The sequence below is a fragment of the Candoia aspera genome, chromosome 3, assembly GCF_035149785.1.
Source record: "Candoia aspera isolate rCanAsp1 chromosome 3, rCanAsp1.hap2, whole genome shotgun sequence".
NCBI lineage: Eukaryota > Metazoa > Chordata > Lepidosauria > Squamata > Boidae > Candoia > Candoia aspera.
The window spans coordinates 92,726,506-92,751,264 of record NC_086155.1 but is presented as its reverse complement, the minus strand read 5'-3'; the positions used below and the strand labels follow the sequence as shown (position 1 = coordinate 92,751,264).

At 37.7% G+C, this 24,759-nt stretch overlaps 1 protein-coding gene across 4 annotated transcripts in view; it reads right to left on the bottom strand.

The window, feature by feature from the left end:
* The window catches only part of GPSM2 (G protein signaling modulator 2), a 39,675-nt gene extending 14,916 nt beyond the window's left edge, over positions 1-24,759 (bottom strand). The window contains exons 1-7 of one of the 4 annotated variants that reach the window (XM_063298368.1): positions 24,649-24,759; positions 11,784-12,077; positions 4,989-5,210; positions 3,756-3,891; positions 3,140-3,282; positions 2,522-2,645; positions 1,885-2,000 (exon numbers count right to left, since the gene is read on the bottom strand). In XM_063298368.1, coding sequence (XP_063154438.1) covers positions 1,885-2,000; positions 2,522-2,645; positions 3,140-3,282; positions 3,756-3,891; positions 4,989-5,210; positions 11,784-11,839 — 797 coding nt within the window. In that variant the 5' untranslated portion in view covers positions 11,840-12,077; positions 24,649-24,759. Of the gene's footprint in view, positions 1-1,884; positions 2,001-2,521; positions 2,646-3,139; positions 3,283-3,755; positions 3,892-4,988; positions 5,211-8,078; positions 8,163-11,422; positions 11,445-11,783; positions 12,078-24,466 lie in introns of those variants that run through there. The other 3 variants (XM_063298367.1, XM_063298370.1, XM_063298369.1) reach the window with 3 other exon arrangements.

Sequence of the window (24,759 nt, the reverse complement as noted above, 5' to 3'; positions counted from 1 at the left end):
CTATATATACATATACATATACATACATATATATATATAGCATATAGGTGAATAAGGAGAGAACATACAGCCTTGTTTCTGTCCTTTGACCTGGAGCCAATCTGTTTCACCATGTTCCATCTGGATTGTGGTTTTCTATCCTGTATATAGGTTTTGAATTAGGACGATGAAAGTTCTTGGATTCCCATTTTCCTAAGGCAGCTTGACAGGGCTGACACGCTCAAATGCCTAATCCATGAAGCACACATTGATTTCCTTTTGCTATTATTTGATCTTCTCAATTACTCAACATGCATCAACAATAATGTCTCTTGTTTCTTGGTGTTTTCTAAACACAGCTTGAACACCCGGCATTTCCCTCTCCATCTAGGCTTTATCTGCGCTGAATGATCCCAAGCAAGACACTTAATGCGCCACAATTTTCTAATCATAGAAATTAAATCAAGTTATATAACTCTTAAGGAATATAAGTGAAATACAACACAGAGTGATCAGATGCAATTAAAAATAATAATACTGGTATTTTTGCAGAATTATCACAGAGAATATTTTACAGATAACTACCACCTGAATTTCTCAGGGAGTTTTATACACCCAGATAAGTATTTTCAGTTTCCAATCAGCTAAAGAAGCCCTGTTCCAAATGCCACCAGACCTGGGTTCAAGATTGGGCTCCGTGAGAGACCTTTCTCCATTAGCCGTTTTAGAAATCTGTATCTTGGTACAGACGATGTGCTTGCTTTTCTCCTTACTGGCTTTCTCCAAACAGCATGTGATCATTCTGTTTTATGTATCTAAGGCAGCTGGAGTCTATGTTTGGCTGTTTGTTTCTATGGAATTGTTTTATTTTACTGTTTTGATTTTATTGTAAACCACTTGTAAACCACTCCTAAATATTTATTTATTATTCAAATTTAATTGCCGCCCATCTCCCCCAAGAGAGGGACTCTGTGTGGTTTACAATAAAATCAAACTCCGATCATAAACATTAAAATCTCATAAACCCAGAAACATTACAATTATTATAAAATACAATAAATAGATATAAAATCCAAGAGGGTATAAAATCCAAGCTGGTGGGAGGGGCTCTAAGGTGCGAGCCACCCCCAAGAATGGCTGCTCACTTTCCCGCCCCAGGCGAGACGGCAGAACCAAGTCTTCAGGGCCTTCCAGAAGGTCAGGAGTGAAGGGGCCTGCCTCACCTCTGGGGGCAAGATGTTCCAAAGGGTGGAGGCCACTCCAGAGAAGGCCTGTTTCCTGGACCCTACCATATGAAATTCTCTTATGGACAGGGTCCGCAACATGCCCTCTCTGGATGATCAGGTGGGGCGAGCCGATGTAATGGGGATGAGATGGTCCCTCAGGTAACCTGGTCCTATGCCATGTAGGGCTTTAAAGATGATAACCAACACCTTGAATTGGACCCAGAAGCAAACTGGCACCCAGTGCAGCTCACACAGCAACGGCGTTATATGTGCCGACCTAGGGGCACCAAAAATGGCCCGTGCGGTTGCATTCTGGACCAGCTGAAGCTTCTGGATACTCTTCAAGGGTAGTCCCATGTAGAGCACAAGTGTACTGTACATTCACAGTTCATACACAGGAAGTGCTTAACAATTCAAATGGATTATGCTACCAGCAGGTTATGGATAAAGTTGTATTTATTTTCTTACATATAAATTTTGGCAATAATGTTCTAAGAAAATACAGGCAAGAATGCCCAGATAATAAGAATAGGAGAAGACAACAAATTAATATTACTTTGAAATTGCTGAAGCTAAAGAAATGATACGTATTACAGAATGAAAACTAAAAAGATCTGATTACTTATTAAATCAGAGTAACTGTACTACCAAAATAGTATAAAGCAATGCACAGACTAACTTGTAGTATTCAGCAGCAGTTTCAAATTCTCCAAGGAAAATATAGGCATTTCCAAGATTACTGTAGGCTCTTCTTTCTGCAGCTCTATCACCAAATTCTTTTGCAATTAGGAGGCGCTGAAAAAGAATTAGTCTGTCAATTACTGTAACAACAACCAGAGTAGGAGGAATCCTTATTCTCAATACTGTTTCCAGAACAAATAACAAAATGAATACTTATACAATTGATAGTAAAGATTCACTCTTTTTCCCTTTCAAAAGCACGTTTTTACGACATAATGTTGTATTACACAGAAAAGAATTTTAAATCCCCGTCTCCAATAGTTCACAGTAGTATCTGTCTGGTTTTCAGCCAAATAATACATTTAAAAATATGGCATGTGTCTAACTAAATATATATCAGAGAATCCCAATTTTCTATTTCCAGTTAACTTTAAAAAAAAGACATACTTTAACTTGCTTTTATAAAAGTCATATTTCTTTGGTATATCCATCTTCCTGTATATACTTCATAAGAGAAACCAAGGAAACAATAGCATTGCTTCATTAGAATTATTTGCATGCAGTACATGTCGTTTTTTAAACAGGTAATACAAAATACAGTAAACCAGAAAACACCAACTTGCACTCTCTTGTACCTGTTCATGGGCAGTAACAGCACTTCGGAAGTTGCCCAGAAGATAATGCGTATTCCCCAAGTTTCCATAGGCACGTCCTTGGGCAGCTCTGTCCCCCAACTCTGTTACAATTGTCAAGTTTTCCCTATTTAACATTCAGATTTTAAAAAGCAATTACAAGGTTTATGTTGGAAGAAATGTACAAGTAACAATTATGAAAAATAGTTTTTTTGTTAATTCAAAAGAAAATATTTCAATTTATTTTATGCAGATTAGTTTAATGGCCATTATATATATCAGTATTTGCCATCCTCATATGGTGATGTCTTTACATCATCTGTGATTTAAGTTCCCATACTATAATTTATATAACAATATCGATGGCTGCTGTCCAGTAGTTATTTTTCTTCCTACACATTCACCCTATTTAAGTCACTACTGCAGTAGGAGATATAGAGTTGGAATTTCAAATTATACTGGATTTTGTCCAAATTTTATATCTTTTAAAATTGTTGTCGTTACCATTCTAAAATTGAAACTTGGTTTAAAATTATCAACACATTTTAATGTATTATAAAAATGTTGATTAAAAACTATATCCACCTGAAAAGATTAATCCATTATTAAAGCTTTTCTTACTCATAATAATCTGCAGCTTTCCGCAATGCAGTTTTAACATCATCTGGAAATTCCCCTGGATCATGGGTACCTGCACAGGCAACACTTTTACCCTTGGAGTGATACACATTTCCAAGATTATACAGAGCTCTTGCTTCTCCCACCTATAAATACAAATAAAACATTCTCTTAAAGTGTTTATGCTACATAGTTATTCACTTAATTGAGCAGTAAAATAAATCTCTTATTTCCTGTTGTAAGAAGTAGGGATTTTTACTCTTATATACTACCCCACACTATCCTCTGTTCACATCTTACATATTTATGAGTTTAGTATTATGTCACAGAACAGTTCACTTACAAAGGATATTTTTTGATCTCAATAATGCTACTGCAGTCAGAAAAATAACAAGAATATCAAAAAATGCATACCTTGTTTTTTAGTTTGGGTCAGGGAGAGAACACAGAAGAGATCTGTCTAAAGATACTGTAGTAACCAACTGATAACCTTAAAGAACTTGATCAAAACAGTATTATTCTGTCACTGACATCAGGTTCATCTTAAATTTTTAGCATTATTCAAAAGAACACATACTGTTCTTTTTCTTTCAATACTGACTGTAGTACTTCTTCTTACCTTATCGCTTAGATCTCTTGAAATATCAAGGTGCCTCTGACAGCAGACAATTGCTTCTTCAAAATTCCCAAGGACCTTTAAGGTATTTCCCAAGTTGCCACTAGCTTTAGCTTCTCCTAGCTGATCCCCAATTGTTCTGAAAATTGAACACTCAATCATTCCTTCTGTTTTTCTGTTAAAAAGTCAGCTCAATCTACTCAATTTGAATAGCAGAAACATTTTTATTATACTTTGTGTTAGCAACTGTACACTTATTATACTTAAAACTTTTTCACCCCAGCCTTAAGAATCCTAACTCATTGTAATTGTTATTTCTTTTTCCTAGTTCTTTTTTTCTCAGACACGGATTTTCAATTCTACCGGTACTCCCAACTAGTATATCTAATCATTAGAAAAGATGAGAAGAGTAAAGCAACACTTTGTGACTCATATTGAGGAAAGGTTATAATCCACATCCACGTATGAATGCCACTGAATGGATTTGGACATATTTAATACGTTTGGCTGAACTATTACTTTTGGGATTTACTTCCAAGTTACAAGCATAACATTACACTGTGGATATAGTATATTCCAGATGAAAAGTACTCTAGAAGTTAGTTGGTCAGATACTCAATTATATAATCTAAACTATATTTTAAAAGTAATGTAGGATTATTGTGAGGGTTCAATTAATGTATGTCATTTCTTGTGAATACAATTTAATACCTAAGACAAATTACATATGTCATTCTCCTGAAGTTTAAACCTTTCCTATATATTATTCTGAGAAGTTCCTGATAACAAATTTCACTTATCTGGCTAAAATAATCTGCCCTATCTGACAGCTCTGTCGTCATATGTGATGGAGCAATTTTGGGCAATATTTAATCGAACAAAGTTTTAATCATTATCACAAAATAGTAATAATATCTAGATAGTTTTAAAGAATAAAGGAATGTATAGCTGACCTTGGGAAAAATATGAGAGAGTTATTATGGGAGGAAGGAAGGAGCGAGTGTTAAGGGTGGCTTGGAGAAGAAGTTACACAGTCCTGAGATGGAAGGTTGTGTAAGAAATAAATTCAAAATAATCCCACCTTGACTTTGCTTAGTGTAAAACAGGAAGAGGCTTCCAAGATTTTGTTATTCTACCTCACTACAATAAAAGCATTTCTGGTATCCATGCTGTGACTGTTTCTTGAACTGGCCTATCCTGAAGGGCTGACATAAAGGTACCAAAATCTGCATTTACCTTGCAAGAGTTAAATCATGATGATGATACTCCAAAGCTTTTGCGTATTCATGCAAGTAGAAATAGGCATTGCCCAACTGGCTATAAATAGCACTGAGTGTTTTTAAGTCTTCTGTTCCAACCTGAACTGCAGCTTCAAAGAAAGATACTCCAGCTCGACAATCTCCTGCTTTACATAACCGCTCCCCTTCCAAGGCAAGCTCCAGGCATGATGCTTCCATTCTACAAATATGAAACACAAAAAAAGTTGAGTTTTAAAAGAATGGTATTTTTCTCATAGTTGTTGGGGCAAAATAGAAACATTTATTTATTTATTTCAAGCACTTATTGAAGCACTTATTTTTGCACCACAAATTTAAAACACATTATTAGCCATAGTTAGGGAAGGAGGGAGACCATTGCACATTGGCAGGGGGCAACTAATGGGAGGGGAAAGTGTGCTGGTGTGATATGTAGTATTGAGTTATCAACAGCAGTACAGGTAGTTCTCGGGTAATGACCATTCGTTCAGCAACCATTCAAAGTTCTGACAGCGCTGAACGTGTGGTATTTATGACCAGTCCTTGAAGTTCTGGCTCTTGCAGCACCCCCGCGGTCACATGATCATGATCCAGGCACTTGGTGCCCAGCTTGCTATTACATTGCGGTGAGCCGCAGTCATGTGATCATGATTTTTGATGTTCCTTGCTGGCTTCCCACAAGCAAAGTAAATGGGGAAGCCAGCAGGAAGTCAGAAGTCGCTCCTACTCCTGCCATTTTTTGCCTGCCCACACTCTGTAGCGCCTGCCTGCAGCACCCCCTACGTTCCCATGGCACCCGCCTATGCTCCGGAGTGCCTGCCCACGGCAGCCCCCTGTGCACCCACTGGCCTGGGACTCCTGTCTCTTCCTGTTTAATGACTTGTGCAGTCCTGGGGTTATGACAGCAAACCGGGACTGCTGGGATTGCCATCACTAAGTGATATGGTCACATGATGTCACACTTTACGACCACATTGCTAAGCAATGGATAATCTGGTCCCAATTGCTGTTGTAACCCATGGACGACCTATAACAATGGCAGTTAAGGGGTAAGAATGAAGGACATTCATGAAAGGGAAGATTTTAGTCTGTCTGTCTGTCCATCCATCCATCCATCTAATTTGTATAACTGCCCATCTCGCAGAAAAGTGACTCTGGGCAGGGTACAACACCTAATTTAAAAAACCCAATATAAAAACATGCATTATTAAAAACTGTAAATAAGATGGGAAAACTGGGGTGGGTGGGCATCCCATAGGGATATTCTGCTGTAGAGACTGGTGAAGGAGGAGTGGAGATGGGGAAACTCCAACCAAGCTTCTTGTAATATCCAATTCACTAATTTTTCCAAACATAATTAAGTGTATTTATATTTAACATATTGGGAAAAAAGCGTGTGGGGGGGGGGGACTGCTACAAGAATCCAATACTCAGGCCTTTTTATTCCAAAAAGGACCTATTTCCAGTCAATTTCTATCCCATTTTCCTGGTCTCCATCCTGCTCTTTATCTCGCTTGAACCCCTTATATAGGGCGGTAAGCAAATTTGAGGAGAATTAAAAATCTGGGAGGAATGGGGTCACATGTAATCAACTTTTGGAGCTGGACTGGGCCATGCGCAGAATCCAGCCATTAGGGCTCCCCTTCAACCATCTTTCTACTCGAATAATAATAATAATAATAAAATCTTTCATTAAAAAGAATGCTGATCATGTTGTATGATGTAGCATATAATTATTTTGAACTATATTCTTAATAAGACAGTCATTGCTCCCTGTTTATCATATTTTCCTAATACCCGATGAACTTTTATAAAAAGGATCTTTCAGATCAAATATTTAATGTGAGAATAAAAGCATTTCTAATTATAACTTCACACTATGCTAATGTTTTTCCACCTCATATTACATTTTATTCTTTATAACCACCATAAAACAGATCAGATAGAACATGAAGCTACTATTTCTATTTTAGTTTAATAGAAAGAATCTATTAAATTAAAAGTGACAAAAATACACATGTAAAACTAACATAATAATTTAAAATGCCATTAAAATAAACAACATACTAGAAAAGCTGTAACATGAAGTCACAGAAATTAGTGCATACATAACTGGATTTATTTCAGTACATAAACTATATATTTCAAATGCTAATTTGAAAATCAGTAAATACTTTATTCTGAAGATAAGGTCTACTTCCTCAGTATTTTAAAGTTGTTGATAAAAATCACTACTAGAGATCACATATAAAATGAAACTACTGAAATACCATACCTCTTAGCTTTTGACATTCCACAGCCTAAACACAACGATATGACAGACATTCTTAGCTTGTGCAGTAAAAGTAAATTTTATATTTCACGCATGAAATAAATGTCCCAGTTTGCCTACCTATAGCATACATATAGCATTTCTCAGAAACAGCCAACAGGTATTTTCTTCCATTTTATTAAAATTATATAACAAAATTGACTACACCACTGTTATAATTGCAATAACAAAAGATTTAACCTCTCTTATTGGGTAATGTTAACTAATCCTCTCCTTGCCAAAGAGGTTCTCTCTGGGCACCTTATGTTAAATGCCACATCCAATTAAAATTAAGTAAATGTATTCCACCCCATACCTGAAAGGTACAATCCTATTAATGCAACAATAAGTTGTATAATCTCCATCATACCACTAATTCATTTTTGGCTTATGAGTATACACACACACAAAAATGTTTTTAAAAACATTTAATTTAAAAAGCTATGAAAGTTTTAATGTCTGCACCTTTAAGAATTATCACCATATAAGAGACAGCTGTGTAATACAGTGGCAAAAAAGGCAAATTGTAATTATTAATTTCCAAATCACAAGAAAAAATAGCTCTACTATATTCTGCAGTGGCCAGAGCATATCTTGACTATCAGATTCAGTTCTTAGCTCCAAACTTTAAGAAGGACTCAGACAAACTGCAATAGATTCGAAGCAGAAAAATGAAAACATTTGCAGCCTAGAAAGGAGGAGATTGAAAGAGCTTTTTAAAGTTTTGTCTTGAGAAAGGAGGGGGGGCAGATATGGTACCTTAAGTGATGTCACACAGAAGGCCAATCTGTTCCCCATCATCTCAGAGTTCAGGACAAGAAATAACATATTTAGGCTAAAGAAAAACAGATTTCTACTGAATATCAGGAGAAAATTCCAAACCATTAAAGCAATTTGATGGTAAAGCCAATTCTCAGAAAGGTGGTGAGCTCCTTTGTTGGGTGCATTCAAAAAGGGTAGGACAGACATTTGTGACCTATACTTTCAGTAAATGTACAGAACAAGAATTTGGACTGTATCTAAATGGCCCCTTCTAGCCTTATGTTTCTATGAAAACACCTTTTCCTATTCCCACTGTCTTCTCCAGACCATATGAACAATTATTCTCTAACCAAGTACTCAGTAAAATAATACAGTTTAAATAATGTAGGGCTTTGGGTTTGAAGGCATAAATGTAGTACAAGCCTGCATTTCTTTAAAGCAGCATCTTTTCCTGGGATTGTGTGGCTGCATTACACAGCTGCAGCATGATCCTGCAAAAAGGTTTTTAGTTTATGCAGCTGCTGTGTGCACACTTGCACACTACAAAGCATATTTTGCCTCTGAATCTTAAGCACTGCATAGATAGAAGTATACTTTAAAAAAATTCCTTTGTTTGTTTGCATAAACCAAGAAAAGCAACGGTTTATCACATTACAGCCTTGTTTTGGATTCTAGGTATAATGATATTATAGATGCAGTGTAAATATTTGCACAAAGCTATTGCTTGTTTGGTTTTGCATCTAATCAATCAACTCATTCTACTCAGATCAGGTTGCTTCGTGCATAAAATTTCCAGTATTTATATTTATAAGCCATTCAACAATTGCCTTTTTAAAAAACTCTCAATCTTTTAATTCTTCTCAAGCCTTAGCCCATTTGGAAATGCTGTAATTCTATTACTTTAGAAGACAACAAGCTAGTGTCAATTCAGTAATCATTTAAACCCACACTGTTTTGAGAAACACAACCAAGCTAGTTGTGTTACCAAGCAAGTGGCCCTTTACTACAGTGAACAGGTACAGCAGATTCAAGTGTGATGACAGTACACAGGAGACAAGCTATATATTCCTACATTTAAAAAACTGAATCGGCTGTTTTGAACTTTCAGTTTTCTGCTTCTACTTTCCCTGGGGAACTGTCTGCATATCTCACTTTCACTTATGTAAACACATTTTGGAATTCTTTCATACCTTTGACTTTCACTGGTTAAGCTCCTAGGGGGCGCCATAACCTACTGCTTGGGTCATGGAGGATTTTAAACAGACTTTCCCTGACTTCCAACAAGATCTTAAACAGATTCTTTCTGATTCCTACCAAGTTTTTATGCAAGGCATTCAGGACATTGTGGAAAGTATGAGGTCTAAAATGTGTCACCTGGTTGGGGATGTCGTGGATGAAACGGAGGAATTTAACAGCATCAGAAATGTCTCTTCTAAGAGTGAGATTGGGACTTCTGTTGAAATGCTGGATGAAGATCAGATAGTTGAGTTGGAGAAATTTAAAGGAGAGATTGAGTTGCAAGCCATAAGTGAAATTGATTTTCTGATGGAAAGTCATGAAAAAGAAGGGGTTCTTATGTATGGGAGGTCTCCTGAAGAGAAGTCAAGAGGTTTTGAGGGGGGCAGTTGGGCTGCTCAGTTTTTTAAAGAAAGAGCTCTGTGCGCATTGTGGGGATATGTATGCTGGTTTATTCTGAAGTGGGATAAGGGATTAAGAATATTTATCTGGATTGCTTTTAGGGTTTGGCTGATTTCATTTATCCTTAACAATTTGGATTAAGATAATTAAGGTATAATAAAAATAAATAAATATCTATCTTTATGGTTTTGGGTTTAATATGACTATTAAAATTGTTGTATTATCAAGTACAATGGCAGACAATTTATATGTTTTTTAGTTTGATCTCTATCATAGCAGACAGGAATGTATAGAATAGTTATAGGAAGGAAACAACTAAATGTTATCTTTGGGGGGTTGATATGGAGGTTTATTTTTTTTCTTTTAATATAAGGGGAGGGATCAACTGTATTTAGTGATTTTTATAATGTGCCAATGGAATGATTTATAGAAATAATGTGATTTTGGTTTAATATAGAGTAAGGGATTGATTATGGAAATTTTTTGTATATCCTTGCTGTTAAAAGTTGGAAGTCACCTCTTTTTGTAATTTTGAAAAAAAAAAATCTTGTGTTTCTACACTTTAGTTTTTTTTTCTTTGTAGTTTTTTGTTTTTCTGTAGCTTTTATCTTTGCTTGAAACTTAATAAAATTCTTATTAAAAAAAAATTATATATCCTAAGAGTATTTTCCAACTTCCCATCTGGGAAGATGCACATGCTCCTGATCAAGCAAGAAATAAAAAAGATTCTATTTCAAACCCAGAGAAGTTTACAAAAGAAATTGGAATCTCCTTGCACCTTCAATTTGATAGTATCTTTTCATTAAACCCAAAGTTGATCTAAGTATCGGAAGCATTCCTCTCACATTGCCATCTTTTCTCTGTTTAAAAAGCAAAGCCTTTTACATTCTTCAGGGCTACTGTGGCTGTGCTAGTGTGGTCTCCTTAAACATGTACTGCATTTTCCTGGAACTGTGTGGCTCCATGATAGCTCAGGAAAACATGCAGCTTCTTTAAGGAGACACTCACAAACATGGCATGCATGACTATGCCTACTCCAAATCATCTTTCTTGTTCTGGATCAAAAACACTATACATATTTTCTAACCATTAACACTGTTGATTTAGAAGGTAATAAAGATAATAAAAACACATACAGAAACAAAAGACATATGGGTTATAAATGAATAGATAGGATTCATGTAGTGACCGAGGGAATAAAAGCTGAAAATTTCAGTGTTTTTGAACTGTACTAACATTAGCTCCAGCCCCCAAAAATATGGAAATAGAGGCTGGAACAAGTAAAGCAAATCCATATGCAGAAACTCATTATCTTAGTAGCTTTGGCATGGTCTACATGTTTTAAAAACTCAATCCATACGGTGATGGTGATACAAGTGCAAGATTCATTTTATTCTAGATGAACAAATAGGGATGGGCAATTACCTACTGCTCTCTTTTCTCACATTACTTTCTACTTGATAAGCTATTCCCTACCCTTGCAATACCACTCAGGCACTGGAATTTGTTACTGCTATGGACTTTCACCTTTTATCCAAAGAAATCAAGTGTAAGTATATACAGTACATCTACATCCCAGAGCACAATCATGTTCTTTGGATTGGGTTTCCGGATTATTTTTCCTCTGTTAATATGTGTGCAAGTACTTTCAGTTAGAATCTTAGATAACATCTGAAATGTAAGCTAATGAAAACAATCCTTACCTACAAATGGCTATCTTTCACATTAATTTAATCTTAAAACAATGAACCAGGTACAGCTGTCAAATATCATTCCTCAGTTATGCAGTTTCCATAGCATGGCTCAGCAAAGATAAAAATAAGGAAGCTTCAATCAATATTTGGAACAGTAAACAAGCAGAGTATTGTTAAGATTCTAAAAGCACCTGGAAGAGGTCAGTCAGTCATGGATGACCTCTAACTTGGCAATTAAACTGCATATAATGGAACAACAAAGGTACTCTAAAAGGACTTTGAGGTTTCATATAACTTAGGTGTTAATCATACATACATACAACCCTCCCAAAGTTATTTTTTCAATGTATTAAAAATTATATATGCTTACCTGTAACGAACATGAAATGAATTACCTTCACACATGTTTAACAAAACATCTTCCATCAATTCACATTCTGAATGAATATATTAGCAATTATACAATATGTAAGACAATCAGCAGGGTATGAAAAAATGTTCTCATAATAATGTCCCAATATGTTATTAAGACTTGGAGTTAATACACTGCAAATTCCTGTTGTAGTATTCTTCCTTAATGAGAAAGGGAGATTCTTATCAGATACCACTTATTCATTCAGAAGCTGGATTATGATCTGTGTCTGTTGCTCAGTCAGCTGTATTTCTGCAAAGAGAATACAAAAGGCTCTGTTTCCAACTTCATTTTGTAACATGACAATGTCAAATTAAAAACATTAAGATTACTTAATGCTTACTGAAGATGTAACAAATGAAATTCTTGCATAAAGAAAGCTTAGAAAGGAAACCTTTCTCACACATATACACAAGTTTTAGTACATACATTCTTAAATGCTATTTTATAGGTTTAGTTATAAAGTAATAATTTAGAGAGATTTCTTGAAGCACTATGTTCTCTCCTCTTTTGTTTGAGACAACTCTATGTTAAAAACTTTATTTGGAAAAATGGTACCAAACTGTTTTTTTGTTTTACATATTTAGTTTTCAATTTTATACTAATTAATTGCTTCAAGGAAACTAATATAAAAATAACAGAATGAAGACTAGATATCACACTATTTCACATATTCCTTCTAGAACTGTACACAAAATGGAAACTGTGCTTTGTTTCAACCCTGAAATAAATCCAGTGATTTCTGGAAATTCCACCGAACTTCAGCAAAAACAAAACCTGGAATGTTTTTGGTTTTCAGTTTTGTCCAAAACAAAACCCATAGAGCTCTCGGGTGTGACTTTACTGGTCAAGGCTGGTGCACATCAAACTTTCTGTCTTCTACCACTGCCTTTTCCACAGGGTCTGTCCATCTATTGCTCAACAGACAAAGCAGCTCCCAGTAAGATCTCTCTCTCTAGCCAGCCTGCCCTTAACATCTCCTTCTCTCCCTCTCTACCCTGAGTTGCTACCGATGTCCAGATAGCAAAATAAGGAAGCGGTATAGGCTCTGTGGCCCGTTCAGGACACAGGGACTCTCCAACCTATCAATGATAATACAAGGGGCCAATCCCTCCACTTTTTATTTTTCACTGCTTCTGCCATCATCATGGGAGTCATAGGCACATGCTTCCCCACAGGTATCCCTTGGCTTTTCACCACTTCTGTTTGGAAGTATGTTTCCATCCATTTCTGCAATAAAACGGTGTTTTATTCTATATCCATATCAAACAAGCATGTTCTGGTTCAGGCACAAACCACAAGAAACCACCTGTTCTGCACAGGATAGTCTGCATAAACAAATATTTCAGTGAAACGAATGAAGCTTGGCAATGCGACCGATAATCACAACTGCTTCCTCAGCACTCTAGTTACTAAAAGGCAGCTGATGGCTTAATATATTTTATAAGCATAGATTTCTTCAATTGCTACTCACTTTTGAAACAAATTACTCACAGAACACAGCATTTACATAGCTTAAAATGATACCATAAACATCTGATTATGCAGACCACATGGAATAAAATATATTTAAAGAGGAATGTTTCTATTTAGTACTTTCCTTAGATTCACAAAGATTCAGAGAACAGACATTCATCTGCAAGCTAATGCTGCAATCCTATGGGTATTTATTTGTAAGTTAAGTATCACTCACTTCAGCAAAGGATCGTTACCTTGTCATGGTGCTGGAGCTTGAGCACCACAATGATGCCATGAGCTAAACCGTGAAGGGACACCCAAGACGGGAAGGTCATGACAGAGAGGTCAGACTAAATGCGATCCCTGGGGAAGGTAATGGCAACCCACCCCAGTATTCTTGCCGTGAAAACTAAATGGATCAGTACAACCAGAGATATGTCGGTGTACCATCGGAAGATGAGACCCCCAGGTTGGAAGATGGTCACAATGCTACTGGGGAGGAACAGAGGATGAGTTCAACTAGCCCCAGACATGATGACGCAGCTAGCTCAAAGCCGAAAGGACGGCTAGCGGCCGACGGTGCTGGTGGTGAACGGCAAATCCGATGTTCTAAGGATCAACACACCATCGGAACCTGGAATGTAAGATCTATGAGCCAGGGCAAATTGGATGTGGTTATTGGTGAGATGTCAAGATTAAAGATAGACATTTTGGGCATCAGTGAACTGAAATGGACTGGAATGGGCCACTTCACATCAAATGACCACCAGATCTACTACTGTGGACAAGAGGACCACAGAAGAAATGGAGTAGCCTTCATAATTAATAGTAAAGTGGCTAAAGCAGTGCTTGGATACAATCCAAAAAATGATAGAATGATCTCAATTCAAATTCAGGGCAAGCCATCTAACATCACAGTGATCCAAATATACGCCCCAACCACAGATGCTGAAGAAGCTGAAGTAGAGCAGTTCTATGAGGATCTGCAGCACCTACGGGACAACACGCCTAAGAGAGACGTTATATTCATCACAGGAGAGTGGAATGCTAAGGTGGGCAGTCAAATGGAACCTGGAATTACAGGTAAGCATGGCCTGGGAGGACAAAACGAAGCAGGACATAGGCTGATAGAATTTTGCCAAGATACCTCACTCTGCATGACAAACACTCACTTCCAACAACCTAAGAGACGGCTTTATACATGGACTTCACCAGATGGACAATACCGAAATCAGATTGACTACATCCTTTGCAGTCAAAGATGGCAGACATCTATACAGTCGGTAAAAAGAAGACCTGGAGCTGACTGTAGTTCCGATCACAAACTTCTTATTGCACAATTTAGGATCAGACTAAAGAGATTAGGGAAGACCCACAGACCCACAGCTAGATATGAGCTCACTAATGTTCCTAAGGAATATGCAGTGGAGGTGAAGAATCGATTTAAGGGACTGGACTTAGTAGATAGGGTCCCGGAAGAACTCTGGACAGAAGTTCGCAACATTGTTCAGGAGGCGGCAACAAAATACATCCCAAAGAAAGAGAAAACCAAGAAGGCAAAATGGCTGTCTGCTGAGACACTAGAAGTAGCCCAAGAAAGAAGGAAAGCAAAAGGCAACAGTGATAGGGGGAGATATGCCCAATTAAATGCAAAATTCCAGAGGTTAGCCAGAAGAGATAAGGAATCATTTTTAAACAAGCAATGCGCGGAAGTGGAAGAAGACAATAGAATAGGAAGGACAAGAGACCTCTTCCAGAAAATTAGAAACATCGGAGGTAAATTCCAGGCCAAAATGGGTATGATCAAAAACAAAGATGGCAAGGACCTAACAGAAGAAGAGGAGATCAAGAAAAGGTGGCAAGAATATACGGAAGACCTGTATAGGAAGGATAACAATATCAGGGATAGCTTTAACGGTGTGGTCAGGGAGCTAGAGCCAGACATCCTGAAGAGTGAGGTTGAATGGGCCTTAAGAAGCACTGCTAATAACAAGGCAGCAGGAGATGACGGCATCCCAGCTGAACTGTTCAAAATCTTGCAAGATGATGCTGTCAAGGTAATGCACGCTATATGCCAGCAAAGTTGGAAAACACAAGAATGGCCATCAGACTGGAAAAAATCAACTTATATCCCCATACCAAGAAAGGGAAACACTAAAGAATGTTCAAACTATCGAACAGTGGCACTCATTTCACATGCCAGTAAGGCAATGCTCAAGATCCTGCATGGTAGACTTCAGCAATTCATGGAGCGAGAATTGCCAGATGTACAAGCTGGGTTTAGAAAAGGCAGAGGAACTAGGGACCAAATTGCCAATATCCGCTGGATAATGGAAAAAGGCAGGGAGTTTCAGAAAAACGGCTATTTCTGTTTTATTGACTATTCTAAAGCCTTTGACTGTGTGGACCATAACAAATTGTGGCAAGTTCTTAGTGGTATGGGGATACCAAGTCATCTTGTATGCCTCCTGAGGAATCTGTGACCAAGTAGCAACAGTAAGAACAGACCACGGAACAACGGACTGGTTTAAGATTGGGAAAGGAGTACGGCAGGGCTGTATACTCTCACCCTACCTATTGAACATGTACGCAGAACACATCATGCGACATGCTGGGCTTGAGGAATCCAACGCTGGAGTTAAAATCTCTGGAAGAAACATTAACAATCTCAGATATGCAGATGATACCACTTTGATGGCTGAAAGTGAAGAGGAACTGAGGAGCCTTATGATGAAGGTGAAAGAAGAAAGTGCAAAAGCTGGCTTGCAGATAAACCTCAACAAAACCAAGATTATGGCAACCAGCTTGATTGATAACTGGCAAATAGAGGGAGAAAATGTAGAAGCAGTGAAAGACTTTGTATTTCTAGGTGCGAAGATTACTGTAGATGCTGACTGCAGTCAGGAAATCAGAAGACGCTTAATCCTTGGGAGAAGAGCAATGACCAATCTCGATAAAATAGTTAAGAGCAGACACATCACACTGACAACAAAGGTCTGCATAGTTAAAGCAATGGTGTTCCCTATAGTAACTTATGGCTGCGAGAGCTGGACCATAAGGAAGGCTGAGAGAAGGAAGATCGATGCTTTTGAACTGTGGTGTTGGAGGAAAATTCTGAGAGTGCCTTGGACTGCAAGAAGATCAAACCAGTCCATCCTCCAGGAAATAAAGCCAGACTGCTCACTTGAGGGAATGATATTAAAGGCAAAAATGAAATACTTTGGCCACATAATGAGAAGACAGGACACCCTGGAGAAGATGCTGATGCTAGGGAGAGTGGAAGGCAAAAGGAAGAGGGGCCGACCAAGGGCAAGATGGATGGATGATATTCTAGAGGTGACGGAGTCGTCCCTGGGGGAGCTGGGGGTGTTGACGACCGACAGGAAGCTCTGGCGTGGGCTGGTCCATGAAGTCACAAAGAGTCGGAAGTGACTAAACAATCAACAAAAGTATCACTCAATAAAATGCATTTATTTCCAAATAGATATGAGAAGAAACAGGCTTAAATGTACCGAACCTTTTATATGGAAGGATTAATGGTTACTGGGTAGTTTCTCAGTGATGGAAAGTAAATATCAATGCTATTGGGCTAGAAGTCCCATCAGCATTTTTAACTTATGAATTGAACAAATTATAGAGATCTGATTAGAGAATTAATTCACCCTATGGATTACATGTTGATATATTTCAATGACATTCACTATTGCTTTATTCTAGAAGAATATTACTATTGAACAAGGACTACAGCACATGGATCATCTTGACACGGGCACCCAATAAGGATGGGAGATTTTTGTGGGGACTTCAAAACAGGGTACACAGTAAACGGTGTCAGAATTTTTAGGAGGAGGAAAAATATTCAACTGATAAAAGAGGATAGGAGAGAAAAAGCAAAAAACTCCATTTATTTTTTGTCTGTTTGCCACACATCTTATGTACCATAACCTTGGGCAGTTCACAGAACAATAAAAACTATTTTAAAAAACCCACAAAAACTCCCAGTGCCACAAAGACAACACCTCCCTACACATCTACATTCAACTGTACTGGACACCAGTTTCACTCTACCGCAACACTTGCGGAGTTTCCCCTCATCCAAGGACAAGTCTTTCTGGGCTTCATGCAGAGTATCACACTGTGCTGGTTGAATTCACAGCACTAAAGCAAATGCATGATTCTTGCCAAACACATTTTTTCTCAAAAAACAGTATTTCTTTAACCTCATCAAAGCTTCATCTGTTGCAGCTGTGTCCATACTAACACTATAATTACGCGAGCTAAATTTTTTGCCTTGCATTATGGAATTTGCAAACTGATCCTAAATACTTTTATCCATAAGCAAAACTTACCAAGCTTAGCTGAAAGTCACTTGCTAAGCTGCAAAAACAAGAGCTTTGCCTGGTTTAGAAATCTCAGCCCCTCTCTCTCCAAACCTAGGTCGAAAAAACTCATGCCATGATTTTATGGGCTGGTTCATACACAATACTAAGTAATAGGGAATGGAGTCATCCATTTCAGATTTGTTAAAATACCCCAGGATCCAGTTAACTTTCTGAAATTTCCTATTATGTAATACCATCTGGAAAATCTAACATTCCAGCAGAAAGAAAATACATCTCTGTTATATAGTTTTATTTGAGCCTTGCTGAAACAGAAAAAATCATTACAGTGATGTTCCATCTCTACACATATTCAAGTCTTTCCAAAGTATGACAAAATTAATAAAACACCGGGTTTGGTAAAACCTTTTATTGTAAATTATAATTAAACTCTGGGTTTCAGAAATGAGATATATAAACATAATCTTAAATGGAAGAAAAAAATACACCACTTGCATTTTCTCTCAGTCCAGAGAAAAGACAAGTCAACCTCTAATTTTCTTAATTTCTATTTCTATATCATTATTTTGTTCTAGAACAATTGCTGGTTTTGGCTGCTATAGCAAAAATAAGGAATTTGTTAAAAGCTAACAGATGAATTAAGAGTATTAAGCTTCCATGCATTTGACTGAATCAATGAAAGTGTAATAAATTTCTCAGTCTGCGAGGCACTACAAGGCTGACTGCATTTCTATGTAAAACTTCCGTACCTATTCATCATACTAAAAAGGTAAAGGTTTCCCTTGACATTAAGTCCAGTCGCGTCTGACTCTAGGGGGCGGTGCTCATCTCCATTTCAAAGCCGAAGAGCCGGCGTTTGTCCGTAGACACTTCTGTGGTCATGTGGCCGGCATGACTAAACGGAATGCCGTTACCTGCCCGCCGAAGCGGTACCTATTGATCTACTCACTATTTGCATGTTTTCGAACTGCTAGGTTGGCAGGAGCTGGGACTAGCAACGGGAGCTCACCCCGTCACGCGGATTCAAACCGCCAACCTTCTGATCGGCAACATATTAAAGCACTTTAAAATTTAAAAATATAAATAAAAGCATTCAATAAAGATATAATTGTTCTTATTGGAATCAAAGTTGCATTAAATTAAAACCTTTTAAAAACTTTGATTAGAATAAAAGGCTTCATCTGGCCCCATAACAGTAGTCTGGTTAAGACCCTTCTGGGGTCATGACTTGTTTGAATTCTAAAGACAGGGATGAGCAAATATTTTGGCCTTCCTATAAGCATCTGCACCTTGAGCTTAAAATATGGATAACTGGCCATTTTATCTTGCACCAGAAAGACCATAGTTGGAATACCAGATCCTCAAACTACTGAATTATCAATTATCCTACTACCAAAACCAGGAACCTATTTAGTATCTCCACTGTTTTAGCTAACTGAAGTTAATGAGAAAAACTCAGCATCATTAGTGTGCTGATAGCACCTCAGAACAATACCAATATTTTTATCCAGTCCCAGATTTTCATTCCCCAGATCCTAACCAGAAGGCAAAGCCACCCATATACAGGGGGACAATAGCTCATACTGTACATCAGGACATCATTACACAAATGATATAAATATGTACTTGCATCAGATGCCATGATGTGACAACAGCAGATCATATTTGTGTGGTACCATCATTTTGACATCATTGTGGCTTATAACAGATGTCTGTGCCAGAAGGGTACATTGGCCAATAGTACAAAAACTGCTGAGTAGTCCATGGAACTAATAAGAGCAATCTCTACCCCAGCATATTATTTGGAGTTGTGCATTCTTCAAAATGATTCAGAAGTACAAGCCTGAGAAGAATGCAGAGCACACACAGCTGCATTCTGTGAATTTCATTAACGCAGCATAAAATTGGCATTCATTGAAAGCTCACTAACAACTTCTGGTATCCAAAGTGATACTCTTTGCAAGATCAACAGCCAGAAGACAATTCATGTGAGGGAAACTGTCAAGCAAAGCACAGTTGAGAGAACAAATCAAAACATGTACCTTAATCTAGAGAACTTGAACACTGATTCTTAAAACTCATACCAGACTGTAAAGCATAAATGCAATTTTGCTGATTTTATTTATACATTTATCATATTTACTAATTTCCTATACATTCTGTGGTAATCTATAACCAGAAATTAATGTATTGCTGAAATCCTGTAAGTTAATTACCAGAGCCACTCCTACCTCAGTTAGCGACCATTTGCAAATACAATGGTAAAAAACGATAGTAAAAAAGTCATTTTCTGACCAATGCAAACACTTAGACCAAATTTCTGCACCCGACAATGCACACCAGAGTGAGAGTAATGCTGGTGAAGCTGCACAAGAGAATTTTATCTGAAAGAGACAACAGCAACCAGCAATCTTCACAGCATCTCTCAGTCATGGGTTCGCTTACTATTTCACTTAACAACAAAGTCACTGGAATGGACTGTGGTTACTAAATGAGGAGTGGGTCCAGTAGGAAGCAAGAAATTCAATAGGCAACTCGGGTGTGTAAAGTCTTTGGCTCATGGGGTTTTCCTCCTCATCATGTCTTCCAGAAAATAAAAATTAATTTAATCCAACGAATGTCCAATTAAAAAAATTGATTGTTACACACAGGTAGATTTTCAAGAGCAGGGCTGTTGGGGAAAAAAGGGTTAACTCTCCTCTTCTGCATGCTGCAAACCACTGAAATTCTTTCCTCCAGCATAGCAATTATACCTCCACATCAATCTTGGTAAGTGTCACACAGCTGTAGATTTAATTAGGGCTAATCCGTATCCTAACCCCACTCCTAGCCAGCAATGTATCTTGAATGGACCAGGATGAGAAAGGCTGGTCTAATAATCAAAACAAGGTGGCAGTTTTTACTAGAAATTACATCAGAAGTTGTTGACAATCCATTTTAAAAATTAACCATTCACAGCAAGGCACAGAGGTATCTTTTTACGTTGGCACTACCAGTATCTTAACAACAAGAAATGGGTAACAATATAAAGCAACAAAAGCCAATAACTCTTGCTCAATTCTCACTCAGCTAGCCTTAGTGCAAAATGCTATTTCTCAGTCTCAGTTCCTTATCTGTAAAATGAAAACTGTATGGGACTGCAGTCCTACAGAGAATCTGATTGCCAGGCAGACATGACTTTTATAGTCATAAACTCACTCTGAATTGCACCTGGAAATAGAAGAGCTGTTATCTTTCACGTTTCCTATAATAAACTCTGGTCAATAACTTGACCACAGCATCTGGGCCTGGAAGAAACTTCTGAAAATTTTTTTAACAGCAACCCTGTGTCAAGAACACTAAAACAACAGGCTTAGGTCTTCTAACAGAGCACAATCTCATCCAGCATTGAATCAATAATCCCAAATCTGCACATCCAGTCCATGAGTTACATCAGACACCAATTCAGAATTTGAAGCTCTCCCTTAGATTTTATTGGAATAGATACGTAGAATTAATTAGTTGTCATCAATCTAAATTATTCCATAAAGTTATCTTTGAAATCAGTTTACATACTATAGGGGTAAGCGATTCAAGTATTATTAATGACCAGAATCCATGCAATATGGTGTTCAGCCTTCAGAAGTAACTTTTATGAGAAGCAGAGAACTAGCAAAGCCCCCATTATGGTTGAAATCTCAAAAAATCCTAGCTAATATATTCTACATTAAATACTACATACTTAGTTTAGTCCAAGAAGACTGGGTTTATCTGATTAGAAACTGTATTTTGCAGCTTGCTGTTTGGTTTGGATGAAAGAAGGGGTGCTGCTGAGAAATAGAAGGCTTTTGAAGGACATGACCTGAGATTTGGGTGGCATGGATATTTGTGGTATGATAAAGTCAAGGATAATGTGGACTTTAAAAATCACTTTGTTAGACATGTCATACTGAGAATATGGAATAGATACAAACCCAGCCAGTGCCTGAAAACACCTTTGTGGCTCTCAGCACAAGAAGCATTTTACAGACGAGAAATAATAGGCAAACACAAATGGCTAACTTATTGTGAGATACTAGAATTTTGTCAAGGGGAATGTAAAATAAAATCAAGAGAAGAACTGGTGGCAGAGAGATATAGTTGTCAATGGTTCTCTTATTTGCAATTATTAGAAAGATTTAAAGTAGACAAAAGAATGGTTTTGAACACCATAAGAATGAGTTTGAAACACAATTGTGTATAAATGAAGAACAAGTAATTGCTAAAATGTATAAACTTTTAGTGAAATTTGAAACAGAAGATGTGAAAAATGTATGATAAAGTGGGCTAAAATTTTGGTTATAATGTACAGATGGGAACAATTGTTCCATCTGTAGTGGCTGAAAGGATTGAAATTTACACTATGTTATAATCTTAATGAGAATTGTTATAAAATGATGTACGGCAGTATATGTCACCAGAGAAATTGTATAGAATGTATAAAGGCACTTCAAATTTATGTTGGAAATGTCAACAACAAGAAGGGACATTTTATCATGTTTGGTGGATGTGTAAAAAAGCTAGAAAATTTTGGATTCAAATACATACAGATTCAGAGGAGTTTAAATATTCAACCCACTACAACCCAACCAACAGAAACTATGAAAAGGATAACTCTGCCATACATCAGAAACATCTCAGAGACTACCAACAGACTGTTATAACCACATGGCATCACTGTAGCACACAAACCAACTAAAGCCCTCCAAAACATCTTTAGTAACCTAAAAGACCCAGTAGCCCAAGGGAAAAAAAAAACAGGAGCTATCTACAACATACAGTGGAAGGATTGTAGCAGCCACTATGTAGGACAGACAGGCAGAAGAACAGCAGAGCGCATCCACAAACACCAACTAGCAGTCAGAAGACACAATGAGAACTCTTTAAGCTAACACATGGACAGACTCAATCATAGTTTCAACTGGGCAACCGTGAGCATCATAAACCAAGCCAAATCCAAATATGACAGAGAATTCCTGGAAGCCTGGCACTCAGACAAAGCAGCCATCAACAGACACATAGAGGTAAACAACATTTACATACCATTCAAAAGAGACAATAAAAAAGCCAGAAGACCAGAACACCTCCTCGCCAGCAATCAACACCCAGATATACAAAGATTAACACTAGGATTAACACCAGATGAACCATCAAACAGCACAATACACCCTAATCAAGGAACTATTAACTCAGTCAATCAACCAAGCAGCAAGCAACAGCCCAATCAAGGAACTCCCAAGAAGAGAACAACACCTCCACCAACACAAACTGGACAAACCATGGTATATAAACAGAGAGCAACGCCCACTCCCTCTTCGCAGTGAAGGTGTTGCCTAGTCTGGCAATGAACCATCTGCAAGAAAACAACAAGGCTCAGAGAGCACCAAGGACTCCAGTTTAAAGATTAATATACAATTGAGACTAGAGATTTTTCTTTCGGGATTGATGGATGAACAGTTGGAAAAAAAAATATGGAACTTTGTTTTTGTACGTAACAACTGCAGCAAGATTATTGTATGCACAAAGATGGAAAGATTTGGCATTACCCACAAATGGAGGAATGGTTGGTGAAGATGATGGAACTTGCTGAGATGGCTAAATTGACTTCTTTGATCAGAGAAAAGACAGTATCTATGTTTATTGCTGAGTGGAAAACCCTTATAGAATTTTTGCATGAAAAAGAAAAAAATGAACTTACGTTTTACAATTCTGATGATTAGGACAGATTATAGAAAAAAGAGAGTCATGCAACCATAGAGTAAGAGGTAAATTTATCATTGTACTCTTAACTGCTGTAAAGAACATAAGAAGCTACTTCTTTGTATCTTTTTTTTCTTTTCTATTTTTCTTTTACTTTTACTTTTTTGCACTTTTAGCTTTTTTATTTTTATTACTTTATATTAGTTTGTATTAGTTTTTCCTTTTAAAAAAATCATTAATAAAAATTATATATATATATAAAAATAAAAAAATTAAAAGGTAGTCTTCATCTTTAAGGACTGGCAGCAAGCTTTACTGGTTTTAGTCATAACTTCTGAATAGCAAATTAGACCTATGTTTCATCTGCATTAATTTTTTCACCTGCTGGACAAAACATACTACATACATTCAATAACTATGAGGAGAAATTTAAAAAATTGCTAAATATTAAACAAGTGCTAATAATAACACTTTGGCACAACTATACCTACACAAACAACTTTACAATGAAAGAAGAACCTAATTCTCTACAGGCTTACAATCAAAGAATAAGAATTGTATGGTAAGAGAACACAGTTAAGTAATATGTGTTAAGGGCACGGTAAAGTTCTTCTGGATCCTAGAAACATTGTCATGACATCCATCTACGAAGGGACATCCAACCCCAAAAAGTTTAAACACCAATGAGGGGCCAACTTTCCAAAGACAATCATTTCCAGAGCAGAGGAAAGAAAATCAACCGTGCCAGCGTAATGGGCTAGGGGTTCTCTGCTGATTTTCACCGAAACGTACGAGGCTTATTTTGCTTCTCCATTTTGGGATATTTTTTTTCTGCCCAGATAATGCCTATGATCCTAAGTACGGGTAAACAAATCTTCCCACCCGCCCCCGAGGTTCTGACTAATCAAAATGCAGTCCTTGCCTAACAAACTCACAGGAATCCATGCCTGCCCCCCTCCTCCCGGTATGGTTTTCTTCAAAATGGCTCCCCTTTAAATAACTCGATTCCCAGCCACAGGCAGCTCTCCTTCTCCCGGATCCCACTATCTCCAGGGGCGACTTTTTCCCTTTCTCTCATTTCTTCTAGGCGCACACACAGGCCGCTGGCAAACTCCCCACTAATACCAGGCTCGGCGGTGCCCACGAAGGGAATCCTCTTCTCTCACTTCATTTCGGTTGCCCCGGGAAGCTCGCGGATGGCTGTCCCTCAATCTCCATAGCTAACAGAGGCGTCACAACAAACTTAAGGCTGAACCCCAAGATCCCAGAGAGACGGAAGGGGAGGGGCGCCCCACTTTGCTTTTCACCTGCCCAGTCAAGAGGGCTCCCCTGCCTCTTCCGTGCGTGACGAGGAGAAAAAAACGGCCACCCGCGCACTCGCGCCGCACAGCGCACGCGCCTTCCAGACATGCCCTTTT